General features: G+C 41.3%; 1 protein-coding gene across 1 annotated transcript in view; it reads left to right on the forward strand.

The window, feature by feature from the left end:
* Positions 1 to 4793: 4793 nt before the first annotated feature.
* TXLNG (taxilin gamma) overlaps positions 4794 to 19274 on the forward strand; it is a 39425-nt gene continuing 24944 nt past the window's right edge. The window contains exons 1-3 of the mRNA XM_039490187.1: positions 4794 to 5048; positions 15742 to 16051; positions 16874 to 16965. Of these exons, the coding sequence (XP_039346121.1) occupies positions 4920 to 5048; positions 15742 to 16051; positions 16874 to 16965 (531 nt within the window). The 5' untranslated portion in view covers positions 4794 to 4919. The remainder of the gene's footprint in view (positions 5049 to 15741; positions 16052 to 16873; positions 16966 to 19274) is intronic.

Here is a 19274-nt window from a genome sequence, read left to right on the forward strand (position 1 = left end):
AGAAAGAACCTGTTCATTTTTATTATGGCTTGGGGAGAGTGCAAGATCAATTCTTAATTGTTGTGTACTTGTTAACATAGTGCCAGGGCCAAATTAATGGAATCTAGGCCCTTGGCACACCACAAAATGGGGGTTCCCCATGGCTCTGTCCCACACTTGAAGTGGCAGCAGAAGATGGAGGGAGGACTTCCTGTTCCAGAGAAGGGCCAGCAGCATAAGCCCACCTGGAGCATTGAAATTCAGAACCAGCTTGGGAAGAGGCCTATTTTTCCATCAATGTACAACGGCATATGTACAAGTTCTCCATATACTGGTAAAAGAACTAGACCCCTTTGTTTGAAAGAAAGTTGATATTAAGTTGAGTCACGATTATATGATTTGTTATGACTAGAACACTTTTTATAAGCCTTTTAAATTAGCCATTAAGGCTAGCAAATAACTTTCTTATGGACCCAACCCTTAACATTACTGAAAGCAATTCAAAGCTTATTGACTTACTCTCAGTGAAGATCATCTTTACAAATGTAAAGTAGCTGGGGAGGGAAAATCTGGTGGCTAGAGCACCTGACTGGATGTGGGATTTCTCTTCCTAGCTCTGTTAGAAGTTATTTACCCTCTCTGTACTTGAGTCTCCTCATCTGTTAAATAGGGATAATACTTCCCTATTCCATGAGTAAGGAGTGATGTTTAATATATTGCTATAAGCACTGAGATGCTTTATAGAAGGGCACAGTAGTAATATAAACATTGGTAAATATTAACATACAAACTGTTTCATTCCTGTGGCAGGGAAACTGTTGCCTGTCCTCTCCTCTTCAGTGTAGGGTCAGGACCTTTGGATCCTTTCTGCCTCCCATAGGCCTTCTCACCTAGCCACAAGTGAGAACTTGTTTTGTATCTTTACCTCTGCTGCTATCACACCACAGAAACCTGTCCCTTTATTGTCTCTCAGATCTGATCATGCTTTTTCCTCTCCCCTCCACAACAGAGTCCCTATAACATGTTCAGATACCGTAGGATTTTATCCCATGCTTCTAAGTAGATGCTACCTATATGAATAACTTCTACAAAGATAAGCAGCCACCCTGTATTAGATGTTACGTCCTTTAGTAACATAATATGATTTTGTGTAGTATGAATAGGGTAAGCATATCTCCCTGTGAAACAGCAATGTTTGTATTTTCAAGGCCTGTGCAGGCATTTGCCAGTTTAAAAAAAAAAAAGTTGTAACCCCCTCCACACTGGCCACCTGAGGTGGGAAATTGATGACTGTTTCAAAGAATGCATGTTTGCCTCCTTTGCACAACGTATTATCTATCATCTGCCCATGCTTTCTTCCCATTAATCATTCATTTAGCCCTCTTGAAAGTAGAGTTGAATCATAGAGGCACAAAGCAACAGAGGAAGGGGATTGTTTGATCGAGATGAGAGCAGCCTTTAAATCTTGCTATATACACTGAAGTGTCATTCCCAGAAAAATTGCCCTGCATAGCCTCATCCTTGTGATAGATGTCATAGTTTTTTCTCTATGAAAATCAGGTCACCCTAACCACAAATACTGCAGTGGGATGTGGTGACTCTTAGAAGTGTTGCCACATATTTTTCATACGTGTCGCAAACCAAACAGCAGAGTTGGCTTAATCTTAGTTTTCAAAGTGATGCTCTAGAGCAGGGGTCCCCAACGCAGTGCCCGCGGGTGGGCATCTAAATGTGCCCACATCCTGGCCGGCGGTCGAGCATCCACCGAAATGCCGCTGAATTTCTGCGGCAACGCCTCTCGATGACGCCGCTTGCCGCTGACAAGCAACGTCATCGAGAGGCGTTGCTGCAGAAATTCAGCAGCATTTCGGCGGGTGCTAGACCACCGCGACGGTCCTTTGTCTGGCGCCCGCCAAACGAAAAGGTTGGGGACCACTGCTCTAGAATAAGAGCAAATAAAATACTTAAATGAGAGTTAATACACACAAATACAGGGCAAAAAAAGAGGGGCATATGAATGGGGCATAATTTCCCACCAATAATTAAATCTTTATATAGATCTTGGTCTTGAGAGCTTCTTGCTGAAGTCTTTTCTACCTTACTTGAAACTCCTGCATCTCTTTAGGCCAGAGCACTCTATTGGTACTAGAACTGCCATTCTGCAGAGCAGGAATTGTAGCATCCTCAATTCACCACAGCTCACCTAAAAAAGCAGTAATGTCTGCTTGTAGGCAGAAGGTAAGTCACATGTTCATTCTTAGGTGGGGCCCCTGTTACCTTCCCTTGGTTGTCCTACTTGTAAAGTTGTATTACCTTAACTAAAGGTGTGATGTTGCACTGATTTAAAGTGCTGCAACTTTAAGTGGGCACTTAAAGTGATGTAAATTGGGTTTATGGCAAAGCGGATACAAAAACAAACTAAACTGCTGTACACCGATTTTAGTGATGTAAATTTCCATAGACTTAGGCTATGTCCGCACTGCAGATTAGGTAGGTATACATTATGTTGCTCAGAGAGGTAAATAAGCCATGCCCTGAGTGACATAAATTACACTGAGGGCTTGGCTACACTTGCAAGTTGCAGCGCTGGTAGAGGCTTTCCAGCGCTGCAATTACACCCCGTCCACACCTGCAGGGCACAACCAGCGCTGCAACTCCCTGGCTGCAGCGCTGGCTTTACACCTGGCCAGGTTGGGGTGTAGCGATTGCAGCGATGGTGATCCAGCGCTGCTCATCAAGTGTGGACACACACCAGCGCTTTTATTGGCCTCTGGGGAATAAGGAGATATCCCAGAATGCTTTTAACTAAAATTACTCCCTTTGTTTTGTTATGCAGCCTGTCTTTGTTTTGTTGTGAACCTCCGGCTACCGGAGCTGCTTATCAGCTCCTGTTTGCTGTGATCAATCTGTGAACAATCAAATGAGATCCTCCTCCCTGTTGTGAACAGCTCTGTGGAGCTCCTCCGTTGCCGCTGCTGCTATCTAAAAAACAAACATAGCTCCTGTTTGCTGTGATCATCTGTACCTGGCTGTAAACAATCAAATGAGAGGCAGGCAGGGAAACAGCGGGGAGTCGTGCAGGCTGTTTCCATTTAAGAGTTAAGACTAAGGGGTCAGAAAAATGTTCTGATTTTTCAAGTCAGGAAGCTAAACACACAGTGTTGGCTCCAAAAATCCCCTCTCTCTTTCCCCCCGCTCCCTGTCACACTAGACCCCACTCCACCCCCCTCTTTTGAAAAGCACGTTGTGGCCACTTGAATGCTGGGATAGCTGCCCATAATGCATCACTCCCAACAGCGCTGGAAATGCTGTAAATGTGGCCACACACCAGCGCTGGTAGCTGTGAGTGTGGCCACACACCAGCGCTGCTCCTACACAGCTGGATGACCAGCGCTGCAAACCGTAAGAGTAGCCAAGCCCTGAGCTAAGCACCACTGTGGACAGCAGGATGTCAGCATAGCTACAGCTTGCAGGAGCTGGTGTAATTAAGCTGATGGGAGAGTTTTCACACCCTGCTGCAGCGCTGCAAATTTGTAAGTGTAGCCAAGCCCTTAGGGTACACTGAGGTTTTCCATGGGGTGCATCAATTCAGCTAGATAGTTGCCTAGTTTTACAACGGCTAAGCACTAGCAAAGTCAGTATAAGCTAAAATTTCATACCATGGCTTGTTCAAACTGCTCAGTATAGTATAGACTGAAATGCAAGTATATATTCCAATATATTTACCTTATCATATGGAAAAAATGAGAACAAAAGCAGTTTTTCAGTAAGTGTGCTGTGCCCCTTTTGTATTTTTATGTATTATTTTGTAAGCAAACAGTCTTTAAGTGAGGTGAAATTTAGGGGTACCCAACACCATTCAGACTCCTGAGAAGACTACATAGCCTAGAAAGATTGAGAGGCCCTGTCTAAGAGCATTTACACTAGCAGCGCTACCCTGGCATAGCTGCTGTGCTGTAAGCACTGTAGTATAGTCAGAGTCAAAGTTGCAGTGGTTCACAAATGCTTCTGTTAATGGCACAGAGGTTATGTGATGCAGGGGAGTACCGGTGGTCCTCCACCGACAAACACGGTCTGTTGCTGGCGGCTGTGTTATGGCGCTATAGCTGTACCCGCATCATGAACCACTGGCCTAAATCCCTGCGGAGTGGTTTTAATTAAAAGTTTTGCCACTTTGGCTCTAGGTCGGCCCCATTCCTCTACTTCAGGAACAAATAGCAGGTTTCACTGGCACCCGCGCCTCTTGGCTCCGCCCGTCAGGGCACCGGCAGCTTCCCCGCCCTTCCCGGCACTCGGTGCGCGCCCAGAAAAGAAGCGTTGCTGCTGCTCGGCCAGGCGGCCACGTGCCCCGGGCGCAGCCGCTTCTCCGGCCTTGGGCGCAGCCCGCACACGCCGTTGGCAAGGAGCCCCCTCCCCGGCCGACCCGCGCCCCCTGCGCAGTCACCTCCAGCGCCGCGGGTTCGCGCGCCGGGATCACGTCACTGAGCCCCACGGAGCCTCGGCCTGAGCGCGCGCCGCTCTCCCACCCCTTCGTCGCGGCGTTGCCATAGCGCGGGGCCGCATCTCGCGCTCCGGGAAGTTCTCCCGCCAGAGTCGCACGGAGACTACACCGCCCACTGCCCCGCGCGCGGGGGAGGGGGAATTGCACGACAGCTCCCAGCATGCTCTGCGCCTGCGTGAGCCAAAGTGAGGGAGTCTGAGGGGACCCGCGAGCGGCGTCATCCGCACAGCATGCTGGGAACAGCAGTCCCCATCTCCGGGCTGGCGGGAGCCGCGCTGAGGGTCCCCGACCGCCCAGGTCCCTGGTGGGAAAAGTGTATATCACGTGACTGGGAGAGCTGCGCGGTGATTGGCTGCGGCCGGGGCCGGCACAAGCGCTTCCGGTGTCTCAGGTTCGGACGGCGACGACAGGCTGCTTGTTTGGATGCTGCCGTCACATCATGGCGACGCGCGGAGCCGAAGCAGCGCGCGGCGGAGGCTGTAGCAACAGCGCTGTAGGGGCCGGACGGAGCCGGCGCCATAGCCTGGGGCAGCGGGAGGAGGCGGCGGCAGCGCGGGGCAGCCCTGAGGTAACGGCCCGGCGCGCGCGCCGTCGGGCTCTTCCCACCAGCTAGCGCGTCCACCGCCCCACGCGGCGCCTCAGCCCCAGCCTCGCGATGGGCTCCGCTCCCTGCGGGGGGGGGGCGCTACTGCCCCCAGCCCACGGCTCGATCCCGGCCGGGCCGAGGGGGGCCGGCGGCCAGTCCCCGGCCAGAGCCTCCCGGCCCCGGGCACAGCCCCGGGGATCCCGGCTCCCGCGGTGGGTGGGAAGGCGGGAGCTGCGCGTGTGGCGGGGGGGGGGTTGGCTGCGGCGGGCTCTGCAGTGGCTCCCGGGGGGCTGCGGCATGACCCAGAGCGCGCTCCGCACGCGCTACAGGCCTCCCGAGCCACCTGCCCGGCTGGGGTCCGGCTCGTAGGGCTCCGCGCCCGGCACCCCAGAGAGCCCGTGGGCCTGTCGGCTCAGGCTGGTCACTCGTCAGCGTGGCGGCCCCGCTAGTTCGTGGCACTTACCCCTGGAGTGAGGCGTCCAGTGCGCCCCCCCCCCGCGCTGTCCTGGGGAATAGCCGGTGGCTTTAATAGGAGCCACTATTGTCATATAATGGGTCACGTGGTCGCTTCAGCAAGGGGGGGGGGGCATGTACCTGTGTTGCAGTTGTAGAATACTTGTTACAGGGTAGGATGGCCTTTGCCCATTTCTCATTTTTGTACCGTTTGTTTTAATTGTTTCTCAGTATAGTAGTAGAATTGATCCAGTATAGAATGCTCCTAACCCTGCCAATCCTCCTTGTATGAGTGGTCCCATTGAAGGGCATGAGTAAAGGTGGTGTTGCCTGATCCTATTTCTGTTTGTACAGGGAAAGTAGACTTTTATATAATATGAATCAAAGGTAATGGCACTAGTTTAATTTTCCATTTCTTCTAAACCAAAAAAGGCAACATTCTTAATAAAATCTTACTAAGAGTGATATTATAGCTCAGTGGATTTACAGTTGTCCTTGTTTCTATTTCTTGCAAGAAAGCCATGATGTTTCTCTTGTATGCACTTATAAAAACACACTTGTTTGAGGACAGAGTACTCTAAGGATAGAGTGCTGTCTTAAAGTGTGCCCTGATGCCATTTGTATATATGCTATTAAGTGTAATACACCACTAACTCGATATAACGCCACCCAGTATAACATAATTTGGATATAACACGGTAAAGCAGTGCTCTGGCGGGGGGGGGGACTGCACACTCCGGTGGATCAAAGCAAGTTCAATATAACACGGTTTCACCTATAACATGGTAAGATTTTTTGGCTCCCAAGGACAGCGTTATATCGAGGTAGAGGTGTACAACTGTTGATCTAGGTATATTCTCACTACCACTTTTCTGCTCGAGTATCTCACGTCATACTCATGTAGGTTTTCTGGTGGCTGTCATGGCATGTTACCTGTGGTAGGAAAAATAACTTTCCAAGGTGCAAAGTTTTCTGTTTTGGCCAATGGAAAGTTCTCAAGAGGCAGCGAAACTATTCCTTCCAAGAATCACAAGCCATCCTTTCTGCAACATGCTGGTTTTTACTACCCCAGTGAACGCTGTCTCTTATGGTTACCTTTATTTTTATATAGTGCCCCTTACCAAAGCATTCAGAATGTTAATAACAATTTTAAAAAGCAACTTGCAAAATAATATTTCCTTCCTCTTAAAATAAGAGCATACAGCCAAACAAAGGAATCAAATTTGATTAAAGAACTGAAAGGTAGAGCAAGAGATATTGGGCAAATAGTAGTTTTAAACAATGGTTGGAAAGCAAAACAAATGGGGGAAAAATTGATATGATCTTTTTGTGTGTAAATAAGGCCTCAAATGTTTTTTTTAATAGGCTGTCACTTTTTTACATTAGAAACTCAGATCTTGTCTACCCTGTCTTTGAGAGAGATTCTGTGGATGACTGGAAAACTAGTAGGATTATGGTATTAAGGAAGTGAAACCTGATTGAGGGAAAGTGAGTCACAGTTTAAAACTGTTTCAGTTTTTTGTTAACACCTGTCACAGGCATTTGAGTTAAACAGTTAGAAGATTGGTTTGTTAGACATTCAACACTTTGTCTTTAATTCAGTTAAGGTCTGAGAGAGTTCCAGTTGAAGCTCTCCGGGTCCTCCAAAGAAATCTTATCATAGAATATCAGGGTTGGAAGGGACCTCAGGAGGTCATCTAGTCCAACCCCCTGCTCAAAGCAGGACCAATCCCCAGATTTTTTACCCCAGTTCCCCAAATGGCCCCCTCAAGGATTGAACTCACAACCCTGGGTTTAGCGGGCCAATGCTCAAACCACTGAGCTATCCTTCCTTCCCCCTTCTGCAAATACTTGATATTGGTGATATTTGTAATGTAAAAACCATGAGAACAGTGGAGTGTGGGGAGGGGAGTAGGAGGAAGGTCTTTATGCAACATAAAGAAGCAATTTAGCACACCCCTTTTTGCAAATCATGGTTGACGGTGTTTTTAAGAGAGTGAATAAAAATTAGATGGATTTCAGTTTCAGCTGAGTTTCATACCACAGGGCACATCACAGGGGGAAAAAACCTACTATTTAGTAGGCTTTCAAGGAATAGTAGGATCCTTAAACACAAGAGGTGTGTGAGTGCACATACTTGTCTGAACAAGGCTTAAGAAGCAGACCTTGAATGTGGCCAAGATCATCAGCATTGGTTTTTAAAGGAATACTGTAAACTTAAATTTGGCTCAAAACAAACTTCTGCAAAGATCAAAAGAAATGTCTAGTTAAAAGAAAATCTGTTGACAACTGTTCTTAACTTTCTCCTGCGGTGTTGGAAACCCAAACCTTGCAAAGAACCTGAAAGGGAAACTGTCATTGATATTCATTGTCAAACCTGAGACATACACAAAGTAAATAGTATAGAGAGCATAAAATGGAATTTTAATATTTCACATTTAATAATTTAAGAAAGTAGTAAAAGGGCGAGTTCGGTGTTGCATGCTATCACAGTCACTTGGTCACGTCATGGTCTGTGTTTTTAAAAAAAAATTTTTTTGCATAATAATGTCGTCATGATAGCCTAATCTGATGAATGCTCATACTACTGAGCCTTGAGCTGCTGCAAGCAATAGAGCAGCCCTAATGAGAGCATTCTGAAAAGAGCTACAATAAACTAATGTTGTCACAAGGACATTAGTTGCTGTTGTAATATCACATGATTAAGAGACACCTGTCATAAATGCCCAACTTAATTTTGTTATGATATCTGACCCATGACTTTTTATGGAAAAGTTAGTCAAAATTGCCAGAAAGATTGTGGATCTAGGTGACTCCTGCAAGAATATGTACCATGCAACATATTTGGGGGTGTCCACAATAGGAAAAAAGTTGTGTTTTACCATATATTTAAAATCCTAGTGTGGGCAAGGCATAGTTTTCACATGTTATCAGGGTGAGGTAAATATGGGGGAGGAAGGGATGCCAAGAGTTTACTGCAACCATGTAACATGTGAAAACTATAAGCTGTCTTGTCCACACTAGGATTTTAATGCATTAGCTGACACATGATAAAAACACTTTTTTTCCTAGTGAGGACAAGGCTCTTGTATAGTCCTAAAGTAATGCACGTGTGGCAGGATTAAAGACAGGATTGTCAAATGAGCAGTATAATTCAAATATTCCTTCAAAGGAGTGGCTGAACTAATGTGGTACACTTGTCTTTTGACTGGTGTATCAGCATAAAGGTATCCAGAAGTGATTCTGTATACCTTGAACAGTACAAGAGGTTCAATCTTTGGCACATGCTTCAAACTCTTTTGTGATGATGAATAGTAACCATCACAGCTCACTGACTCCTATTTTCTAAATGTGACACTCCCTCATTTTTGGACATGGACATCTTGAGTAAGCTCCAGTATGTGTCCTGGCCTTTCCTCTGGGGTTGAGACTGCATTTGTCAGATTTTGATAAGTTAGTCTCCTGGGTTTTGAGAGCAGTTGCAGAGGAACTATCCATCTCTTTTGGTTATCAAAGCACCAGGTTGTCTGTGTACTGTGCAACCTCTCAGTCTCCTTCCCCAAAAATTGCAAGCTCCTGACTGTGAAGAAAGATTTTTTTTGGGGTGTGTGATGGTAGCTAGTGTCTCAGTATTTTGGGTCAATCTGTGATGTTAAAATAAATGCAAAGATACAGGTAGGTCCTGACTAAACTATAACTTTTAAGTATGTTGTTAAAATCTGGTCAGATAAGCAGTATTATAACCATGTCCTGTGACTTGTGTTACGGTTTAGGGTAGATCAGATTTTAGTTTGACTATAAACATTGTAGTTGCTGCAAACTGTATTCTGTCCAGCAATAAGTCCTAAGCTTTCAGACATCCTTCTGTTTTATATGGTTTCTGTATAATTTCTTACATGTAGAGTCCTGTGGACTCAGGCAATTAAGCAGCCATTTGTTCAGTGCCAATGTTTTAGATTGCAATACAGTTGTGTTTGAGAATCTAAATTTTATTTAAAAAAATAAAGTTTCTGAACCTTCTCTTTTCTAAGAACATTTAAAATGTGAATGAGTAGCAGTGATGCCAGCTTAAGCCTGTAGGCAGCCTGAAATGATAACTCTGAGGAAAGTGGGGAAGTGCACTGTGAAGACTAATTTTCATCATCTGATACATACCCTTTCCTTGATGAATTCAGAAGTTTAGAGAGCAATGTGAAATACTATGCCTGGAAGCTTTGGGGTGACCAGAAGGGAAGTTGCTTTCTGACTCCAGCCAGTGGTTATCATATGTCCTTAAGCACAACTTTTTATCCTGGCCAATTAACCTGGAGATAAGTCTTACTTAAAAAAAGTCAGCTTTTCTTTAAACACTAAGCTGTTTGTCTTGCCAGTAGTGAGTTTCACAGCTGTGTGTGTAAAGAGAGAGATTTCCTCTTATTCTTTAATAAATTTTTGCCTTTTAACTTCAATTCCCTTTTGCTCTTGTATTATGGGGCAGAGTATGCCTTCTCCATACTATTCGTTTTATGTATCTACTCTTATTGAAAACTTTCTTAATCCATGCAAGCATGCCACCTTGGACTGATCCTGTCAGATCTTAAACCTAGAAGCATCAAATCTAGTTGGAAGCTGGTGATGAGACCTGGATTCGATCATGGTAATTTCAGTAGATGGTACTTTTGCCTTAATACTGAATTAGCATTTATTAGACAACATGCTGTTGGAAGTGTTGCATATCAGGTATCTGAAATGATTGTGTCTAGAGAGCTTGCAAAGCACTTCAAGATGAAGGGATCTTTTACCATTTGTTTGTTGCTCATCAGCTTGGCACTCAAAGCAAACTAACCAATTTCACTCTTGTTTTCATTTTTACTTATTTTTATTTTTAAATAGGTGGCTATTCATTGCTCTAGACAAACATACAACAAAAACTTTTGCAGATCTTGCAGGTTAATTGTGAGCTTCACCTGAGATTTTTCTAACAAATATTTTCTGCATCTCTTTCTTAATCCGTCACCCTCCCAGAAGACTGGGATAATAAAACTTAAAAGAAGTATGTCCTAAATATATTTGGGTTCTGGCTCTGTTGGACCAACAGTGGGGAAGATCTGTGGGGCCATCCTCAGAAAGCCAGTGCAAATAACTGGGTGATGTATTTTCTGTGAGAAGCATTGCTAAACAACTGATGTGCCATATTCTGCACTTAGTGAAATTTCCAAATCACCTTTGGGGAATACCTCTGTAGAAGACAGTTCAGTAATCCGGTCTCCAATTGAGAAAGGCATGGATTACTGAAAGAAAAGGTCATCACCTTCTAGTCACATGCAGACTTCTACAAAAAGAGATTTCCTTTTTCACAAAAACTGCAGCACTTTGAGGGATGAATAAAAGTGTAAATGCTTCGTTTATGTAGATTGAACAATCATAGAAAGTTGAAGTTGTATACTGTGTCTTTCATGATAAATCTATATGAACAAATGCCAGTTCTTAGAAAAGAGGTCTCTATGGATGCATTTCCTGATGCCCTTTGATTATGCTGGCATTCATGAGAGTTGTAACTACTTATTTTCTTTGATCACACTCAGTCCCACTGTTTAGGATATGGGTGAGAAGCATGTCATTACATTACTGTCTAGTAAGCAGCCACGAGTCTTTCATTTTCCCTCTTTAATGAGCACTTTTTTTCCTGTAAATAAAATAAAATAAAAATTTCCTTTTTAAAGTAAAATCTGACTATGCATTAGATTTTTGAGAAATTTGAAATATTGGCTCTTAAAACAGAAATGTTTTGCTGTCAAGGCAAAACTTCAAGAAAGATCACCTCTAGAGAATGCAGACAGAGGGCAATTAATGTGCATAACATATATTCGGAAAGAACTGCTGAGGCCAGGACTTAGATTTATAGTGTATAGGTGCTGCTAAGGTCAACGGTCACAGCATTTCACCTTGAATGACCCTCTTACTCAGACATCAGGCTGCATGCAAATACTCTGGCTTGCAATAGAATCCCAGTCCTGCTGCACATGTGCATGTGAGTTAGTGGGGATCCAGGCCCATCCCTGCAGGATAAGAGCTGCGGCTGTGGGGTAAACCACGGACGAAGGGAAAATCAAATTATCCATGACTTTCCCCCCGCCATGACAAATTTGTAGCCTTACTTACAATTGCCCAAGTTGTGTGTCTGCCCTGTAGTTTGATATGTGCACACTGTGATCTATACTACTTTGATCATGTTGAAGAACACACACAGTGAATGTCTACAATTATGGGGGGGGGGCAAGAAGCATCACTATAATTAAGGCTGAGACTGCATTACCATTTACGAGTTAATTTTTCTAAGTGCTCTGAAATCCACAGGCTTACTCTAATTGTCTTGATTTGTTATGCCTCCTGGGGGCCTGAGATAGGGTTAGTGCTCCAAAAATTTGAGGCCATTTGAACAAGGGGTTCCCCAAGATGCATTAGTCTCTCTTTTTATTTATTTATTTATTTTATTTTTATTTATAAAAAGGTCATCAAAATGTTATTTTAATGTTTTTGCACGAACCTGGGGCTCAAACTATGGCTTGGATCTTCCCCAAAGTACATCACCTGTTCAGGCTTGATTTCAACTAACGTCTGTCACCCGCCATCTCTTTGGGCAAGAAATATTTTAAAAGCTATTCAAGATAAAAGTTAGGTTTACAGCCTGGCTCTAAGATGACAACACAGATGTATCCCGGTGTGCTGGATTGCAATGGTACTCCAGTTTGGCCCAGCCACCCCTCTGTCATGGTCAACGGTGTGGAGGGCCAAACTGGAGTGGCGCTGCGACCCTGAATCCCAGGTCACAACGCCCAGCCCCGGAGCACAACACAAGAGCTGCCACTGGCCGAGCCCCAGAGAACACAGGAGCAGTATATAGTGGTCCAGAAATGTATTAGACATTACGAAGTCAAAGGTTCCGCTGACAAGGTATTTTGTAGATCTGAAATTGTCAGTCTGTTTGCCCTGAGATGAGAAATGGGTTAAATTGATTTGATTTATGTGCATAGATGAGATAACTATGTTCTTAACTGTTAAAGGGTTTATTACAGTATAATGCATCCTATTAATAAACATGCCTATATGCGGCCTATGAGAAGTGTGGTTGAGGTTTAACTAGTTTTATAGCTGATGGCTGGATCTGTGAGGTTTTTTTTTTATTACAGGCATTTTCAGGGCTCTTTACCATAATATTACAGTGACAGATACTATATCATTAAAACCAAAGAGTATATTTTTTCTTAAGACATAGGAGGAAGCAGAGGTTGAATTATGTGTGGATGCATACTGTTAATGATAGCTTATGTTTCTTTGAACAACTCTACGCATTTTTTGTGAAAAAAGAAAATGGCCTTTTCTACAGAGAAATTTGCACCAGATTTTTTAAACAAGTGCAAACCCATGTGTAGACGCTTATCTTAAAACTTGTTCCTTATCAAATTAATTTGGAATAAGTCTGATTTAAAACCCAAATGAGTAGCACACAACCCATTTTGCAACTTCTAAACCTTTTTAAATCAGTTTAAAGATTAAAGAGGCTAGGACTCTTCAGCTTGGAAAAGAGGAGACTAAGAAGGGATATGATAGAGGTATATAAAATCATGAGTGATGTGGAAAAAGTGGATAAAGAAAAGTTATTTACTTATTCCCATAATACAAGAACTAGGGGTCACCAAATGAAATTAATAGGCAGCAGGTTTAAAACAAATAAAAGGAAGTTCTTCTTCACGCAGCGCACAGTCAACTTGTGGAACTCCTTACCTGAGGAGGTTGTGAAGGCTAGGACTATAACAGCATTTAAAAGAGAACTGGATAAATTCATGATGATTAAGTCCATAAATGGCTATTAGCCAGGATGGGTAAGGAATGGTGTCCCTAGCCTCTGTTTGTCAGAGGGTGGAGATGGATGGCAGGGGAGAGATCACTTCATCATTGCCTGTAAGGTTCACTCCCTTTGGGGCACCTGGCATTGGCCACTGTTGGTAGACAGATACTGGGCTAGATGGACCTTTGGTCTGACCCGGTACGGCCGTTCTTATGTTCTTATGTAGACATGTCCTTATAATAACTTGGAGAGACATTTACGCTTGCAAATGTCATGCTGGTTAGTCCGTACCATGTACCCCATGGTTTATTTCTCACCCCAAAAATTGGTAATCAAGTTATGTTTGAGAGACAGTTTGGGGAAACTTGTATTGCTACTGCCCGTGATGTACCTGTGCTGTGAAGAATAGACTTCATTACTGTCAAACTCTTGCTTTCCATCTCTAAAATTCACTTAAATATTTTAAAGGGTTTTGGAAGAACATTTACTTTTACAATCATGATTCCCTTGAATAGACAGTATGTTATACATGTTGTAATGGCATGATCATGAAAAGCAGGATTTTTTTTGTCCCAACTATTCATTTGCCAAGATATTGGCCTGGCTCTTGATTAGAGCATACAGGTTAGAATATTCAGGCTCTGATATTGTCTATCTTTAAATGATTATAGTGACTGATTATGTCTGTTTTTTTTCATGGATGAGAGAATTCACTGGTAAGAGTAGTTGCATTTAGACTTACAATTGTTAAGGGCCTGGCCACCTTCTGTTCAATTCCAGAGGTCCACAGTGGGTTTCAGTATGGCACCAAGAGAACTATGTCTCACAAGTGTAGCATACACCAGTCACGAGAGAGAACTATAGCTTACCTTCCAGTTAGGTGCTGACATTCTTCTGAACTTCATATCAGTTTGAGGCAGATTTTTATGAATATTACAGAGATGGCATTGTCTGCCCACAAAATTACAGACAATGTGTCTTAATACTCTAAACCCAGAGCCAATTAGTATAAGTGATTTTTTTTGCTACTGTAATATTTTCAGAAAGGTGAAATATGACTTTGAAGATGAAATTGCACATACTCTTGCTCCTTCCCCATATTTTTAATTATGTTCTGTGTAGCATGAGTTTAAATTAAAAAGAAACTGATATTAAATCAGCTTAGTAGTGTGTCTTGCTAACTCTATTACTTTTATTGTATTTTCCAGGAGCATTTTTAAACACTTGAAATTATAAAAATGTCCTGTTTCTTCCTCCTCTTTCCTCTCTCCCTTCTGTACATTTCCTCGTTCCATTTTTGAACTATTATTTGAAATTTTAATATCTTTAATCTTTGAAATTGAGTCATAAAGTAGCTGTCAGACTTCATTAACTGCTGCTGGCATTTACTGGTCCTGCAGCGTATACAGGATGGCGTCTATCTGTTTTGTAGTTTAGTCTCGCCTGTAACCAAGGACCATCTAAGTGTGGGTTCAGCATTCTTGCATTTGAGTATATATATTGTGATTTGTTTTACTAAATTGGGAAAAACAGCTTCTCAAACTGACTCTGGGGATGCAAAGGTCAGAAAGTTTGTGTTATTAATGCATGTGTACATATTTTTGAAAATGTTAAATATATGTGGCTTTCTTCTTTTTCAGTAATTTTTAGATTGTATCACATTTTGAATATAGGGTGCAGGCTGGTTCATAATTTATTAAAGTTTTGAGGGTCCTATTTGAGAGTTGTTACTTGAAAATTAACTTAATACTCCTGCTTCCTGTGTCTGACAGTATTTTTCATTTGATTCCATATACTTTGACCAATGGAGCAGTTATGTCCTTATTTTAATACTCTAGTCAAAGCTGCTAGAACACTATAGCTTTCTCACAAATAAAAAGTTACATGCTAAATTATATTTCCATGCTAACTCTTCTAATACTACACTTCTTGGAATGACAAGCCATTGAAGATAATTCTTAGCTTGATTCATCCTTAACAGGGTGATGTTTCAGTGTCATACTGTGTACGTGTTGGGGAGTGTCTCCAGGGAGTAACTACTTCACCTGCTCCATGAGTTTTAAAAAAAACAGGCTGGAGTTCTGTATACCTAAATTTTTCAGGTTACTTTCTTATGAGAGAATTATTGTCAAGTGTAGTGCCTGCATTACTCCTTAAATATTTGGGGGTAAGTTGGTCATTTTTACATATTGCTATCAGTGAAAAGCAAAACTGCTTTTTATATACATACAATATTAGTTTTTCTAAAAGTGTTGACTACAGTTTGCGGTTCAACTTAATGATACAGTAGCTTTTTGGATTCTTGTTTATGTATACTGAAAATACAGTAGAAGTTTTTTACTTCAAGTAAATTTTTCTTGGTAACTTATCTGATTACTTCTTCCCCTTTTTTAGTTTATGGTTGGTACAACAGGTGAAACTGGAATTTGTGAGATCGGAATGAATACCCAGGATCAGTTGGTGAACAGCAAATGCATTGAATCTGACACAACTTTGCAACATCTGCAATCCAATTGTGATGGCATAGAAAGTACAGGTGCATTGGAAGATGAAGATTATATCACAAAAAATAGAAAGCCAGTGGGTTCAACGTACTGTACTCAAGAATCACGTGAGGAGACTCCTGGGAGAGAAGAAGCCCGTACTGAGCCACCTGATGGCCAACAAGATCCGGAGACTGAAAAAAACAAAGAGAAAACCTTAGGTATGTGCTGTTTTAGGGTTTGGCTTCTAAATTACAGCAAGTTCTGTGTTTTGAAAAAGATGATGGTTTTAATGTTTCCTTAAAAATTGGCTTCACATTTTACCCTGGCAATCTCTGAGTCATTCTCAGGAGCTTTAGTTTTGTTGCCAAATGGCATTTTGTCGTCCTTATCATGATGTGTGTTGGGGGGAAATGGGAGAACATGTTTTAAAAGGTCACTGGTTAAAATTAATATTAAAAAGTCCCTCACCTGTTAATATGTTAATGTTTTAAAAATCTAATCCACTAGTCAAATTGTTTTACTTCTTGCATTTCACTCAGTTTAATCATTGGAAATAGACTAATCGGTTTAACTTCTGGTTGTTAAAGACTATGATACTGCATTGTTTGGGTTACGGACACTGAAGATGACTGTATATCAGACCACTTTTTACTTTTAGCTGATGTGTATATCTCTATTTCATAACAAAATCTGAATTTTAGATATCGTGTTTCAAAAGTGTATCAGATATTTCTTGGTTTGTATCTTCTGAAAGAGAAATTATGAAAGTCAAAGAATTCTTGTGATCTAAGGCTCTGTGCATACTGCAGTTGGATTAAATATACTACCACCCTACATGTTATACAACTCTACAGACAGCAAGCTAATTATATGAATTCCTTGTTTTTTAGGGACTTGTGTTGCCATTCTCTAGTAAAACAATATGCAGCTATTAAACTAACATGCCATTAAAAACATTCTAGATCATCATTAATACAGAACTCTTTTCAGAGAAAAAGCTTTTATAGGATTTTTTCAGTATTTAATTTTTTTATCTGTAGGAAAAGAAGTACTGTTGTTGATGCAAGCCTTGAACACACTTTCTACTCCAGAAGAAAAGTTGGCAGCTCTCTGCAAGAAATACGCTGATCTTGTAAGTAATCTGTATAGCTAACAGATACCAAGAGTGCATCTAAATTTCTATTTCTTGTAAAATGGTTTTGGAGAAATAGTTATTCATCTACTTAAGAGTGTGAAAATACATATTAACTATGGAAGAATAGTAGTGTTTTTTTCTTTAATTCAAAGATGTTTTAACTGATTCAGTTATTTCATTGCATTAGCAGAATGTATTGGTTGCACCATTCAGGTTTCTGATGGAAATTGTTGCAATCAACATAAAAATTCAGCACTTGTAGTCGTTTTCACTTTTATCTATGTCTCCATAACTGCTCTATAAATCTAAAGAGGAATTTCATTATAATAGTATTCTGATAATGAAGTACTGCAATATACAATAATAAAACAGATTTCAGTGCTACTAGCAACAAAATCAACATCTGTAGTCCAGCAGTAATTAAATTTTTTTTCTAGTGGAGTAAGATATGGCTGTGCCCCTATTCTGCAATATTTCTAGTTTTTGATAAGCTTGTCAATATCTACTTGACTCATGCTGGAAGTTTATAACTTTCCATTGCTGAACATATCCGCTGGTTCTTACGAGTATGATTAATTTCTTTTTCACAAAAATAGTCCCACAAAAATAGTGTCTGCATTGGATGTGAGGCAGCGCAGCAGGCTCTAATGTGCTCAACATACTATAAGTTTCCAAGACAATACAATGTAGTCGGCCATTAGTGATAGAAAATGATGACCTAGTAATATTTTTGGAAATTGGGAAAAATTTAGGTAGACCTTCTTTTCTGCTCCAGTATATCTTCTGAAGATTTAGTTTCTTCCTTGGTTTTAGAACATTGCTTCAAGTGAATGTTTGTTTTTCTAATGACTGTAAATAGCAATGGAAGCATATGATCTTTTTTTCAGAACCAGCCCCAAAAAAGGAAAACTGCCAGTTCACTCTCATAGTTTATTTAGGGAGGATACTACACTAGTGAATGGGAACAGGTGTTTATTATAGAACAATGTATTCTGACATAATTTGGTACTTAGAGAAGGAATAAAACTAGCTAGCAAGGTTTCTATCTGGATGAGTTTCTACTAGGGCTGTCAAGTGATTAAAAAGATTAATCGCGATTAATCATGTGATTAATTGCACTGGTAAACAATAATAGAGTACCATTTATTTAAATATTTTTGGATGTTTTCTACATTTTCAAATATATTGATTTCAGTTACAGCACAGGAGACGAAGGGTACACTGCTCACTTTATATTTTTTCTGATTACAAGTATTTGACGTTCCTTCCAAAATCTGAGAGGGATAAGGTGGGGAGTAGGCTTTCAGAAGTCTTAAAAGAGCAATACTCCAATGCGGAAACTACAGAACCTGAACCACCAAAAAAAGAAAATGAACCTTCTGCTGGTGGCATCTGACTCAAATGATGAAAATGAAAATGTGTTGGTCTGCATTGCTTTGGACTGTTATCGAGCAGAAACAGTCATCAGCATGGATGCATGTCCTCTGGAATGGTGATTGAAGTGTGAAGGGACATATGAATCTTTAGCACATCTGGAATGTAAATATCTTGCTACGCCGGCTACAACAGTGCCATGCGAACACCTGTTCTCATTTTCTAGTGACATTGTAAACAAGAAGCGGGCAGCATTATCTCTTGCAAATGTAAACAGACTTGTTCTTCTCAGTGATTGGCTGAACAAGAAATAGAACTGAGTGGACTTGTAGGCTCTAAAGTTTTACATTATTTTGTTTTTGACTGCTGTTATTTTTTGTACATAATTCTACATTTGTACGTTCAACTTTCATGATAAAGAGATTGTACTACAGTATTTGTATTAGGTGAATTGAAAAATACTATTTCTTTTGGTTTTTTTAGTGTAAATATTTGTAATCAGAAATGAATATAAAGTGAGCGGTGTACACTTGTAATTGAAATCAGTATATTTGAAATGTAGAAAACATCCAAAATATTTTAATAAATGGTATTCTAGTTAATGTTTAACAGTGCTATTAATAACTATTAATGTTTTTAATTGCATGATTAATTGCAATTAATTTTTTAATTGCTTGACAGCCCTAGTATATAGATGTAATGTATCCTTGTGGTTAGCAAATAGTAGTACATTTGGTTTTAAGGACATATTTAGCTGCAGATCAACACGTTTTAATGTTTACCAACCAATGAGAGTCTGCCTTTCTTCAAGAAACTAAAAAGTACAAATGCAAATCAAGATGAAAATTTATTTAAATCAATCCACCCAGCCTTATAGGTCATTCCCTTTCCTGTAACCAGCAGAAAGGGCAGTAGCAACCTCATGGGCAGAG

Source organism: Mauremys reevesii, linkage group 1 (assembly GCF_016161935.1).
Source record: "Mauremys reevesii isolate NIE-2019 linkage group 1, ASM1616193v1, whole genome shotgun sequence".
Taxonomy (NCBI): Eukaryota; Metazoa; Chordata; order Testudines; family Geoemydidae; genus Mauremys; species Mauremys reevesii.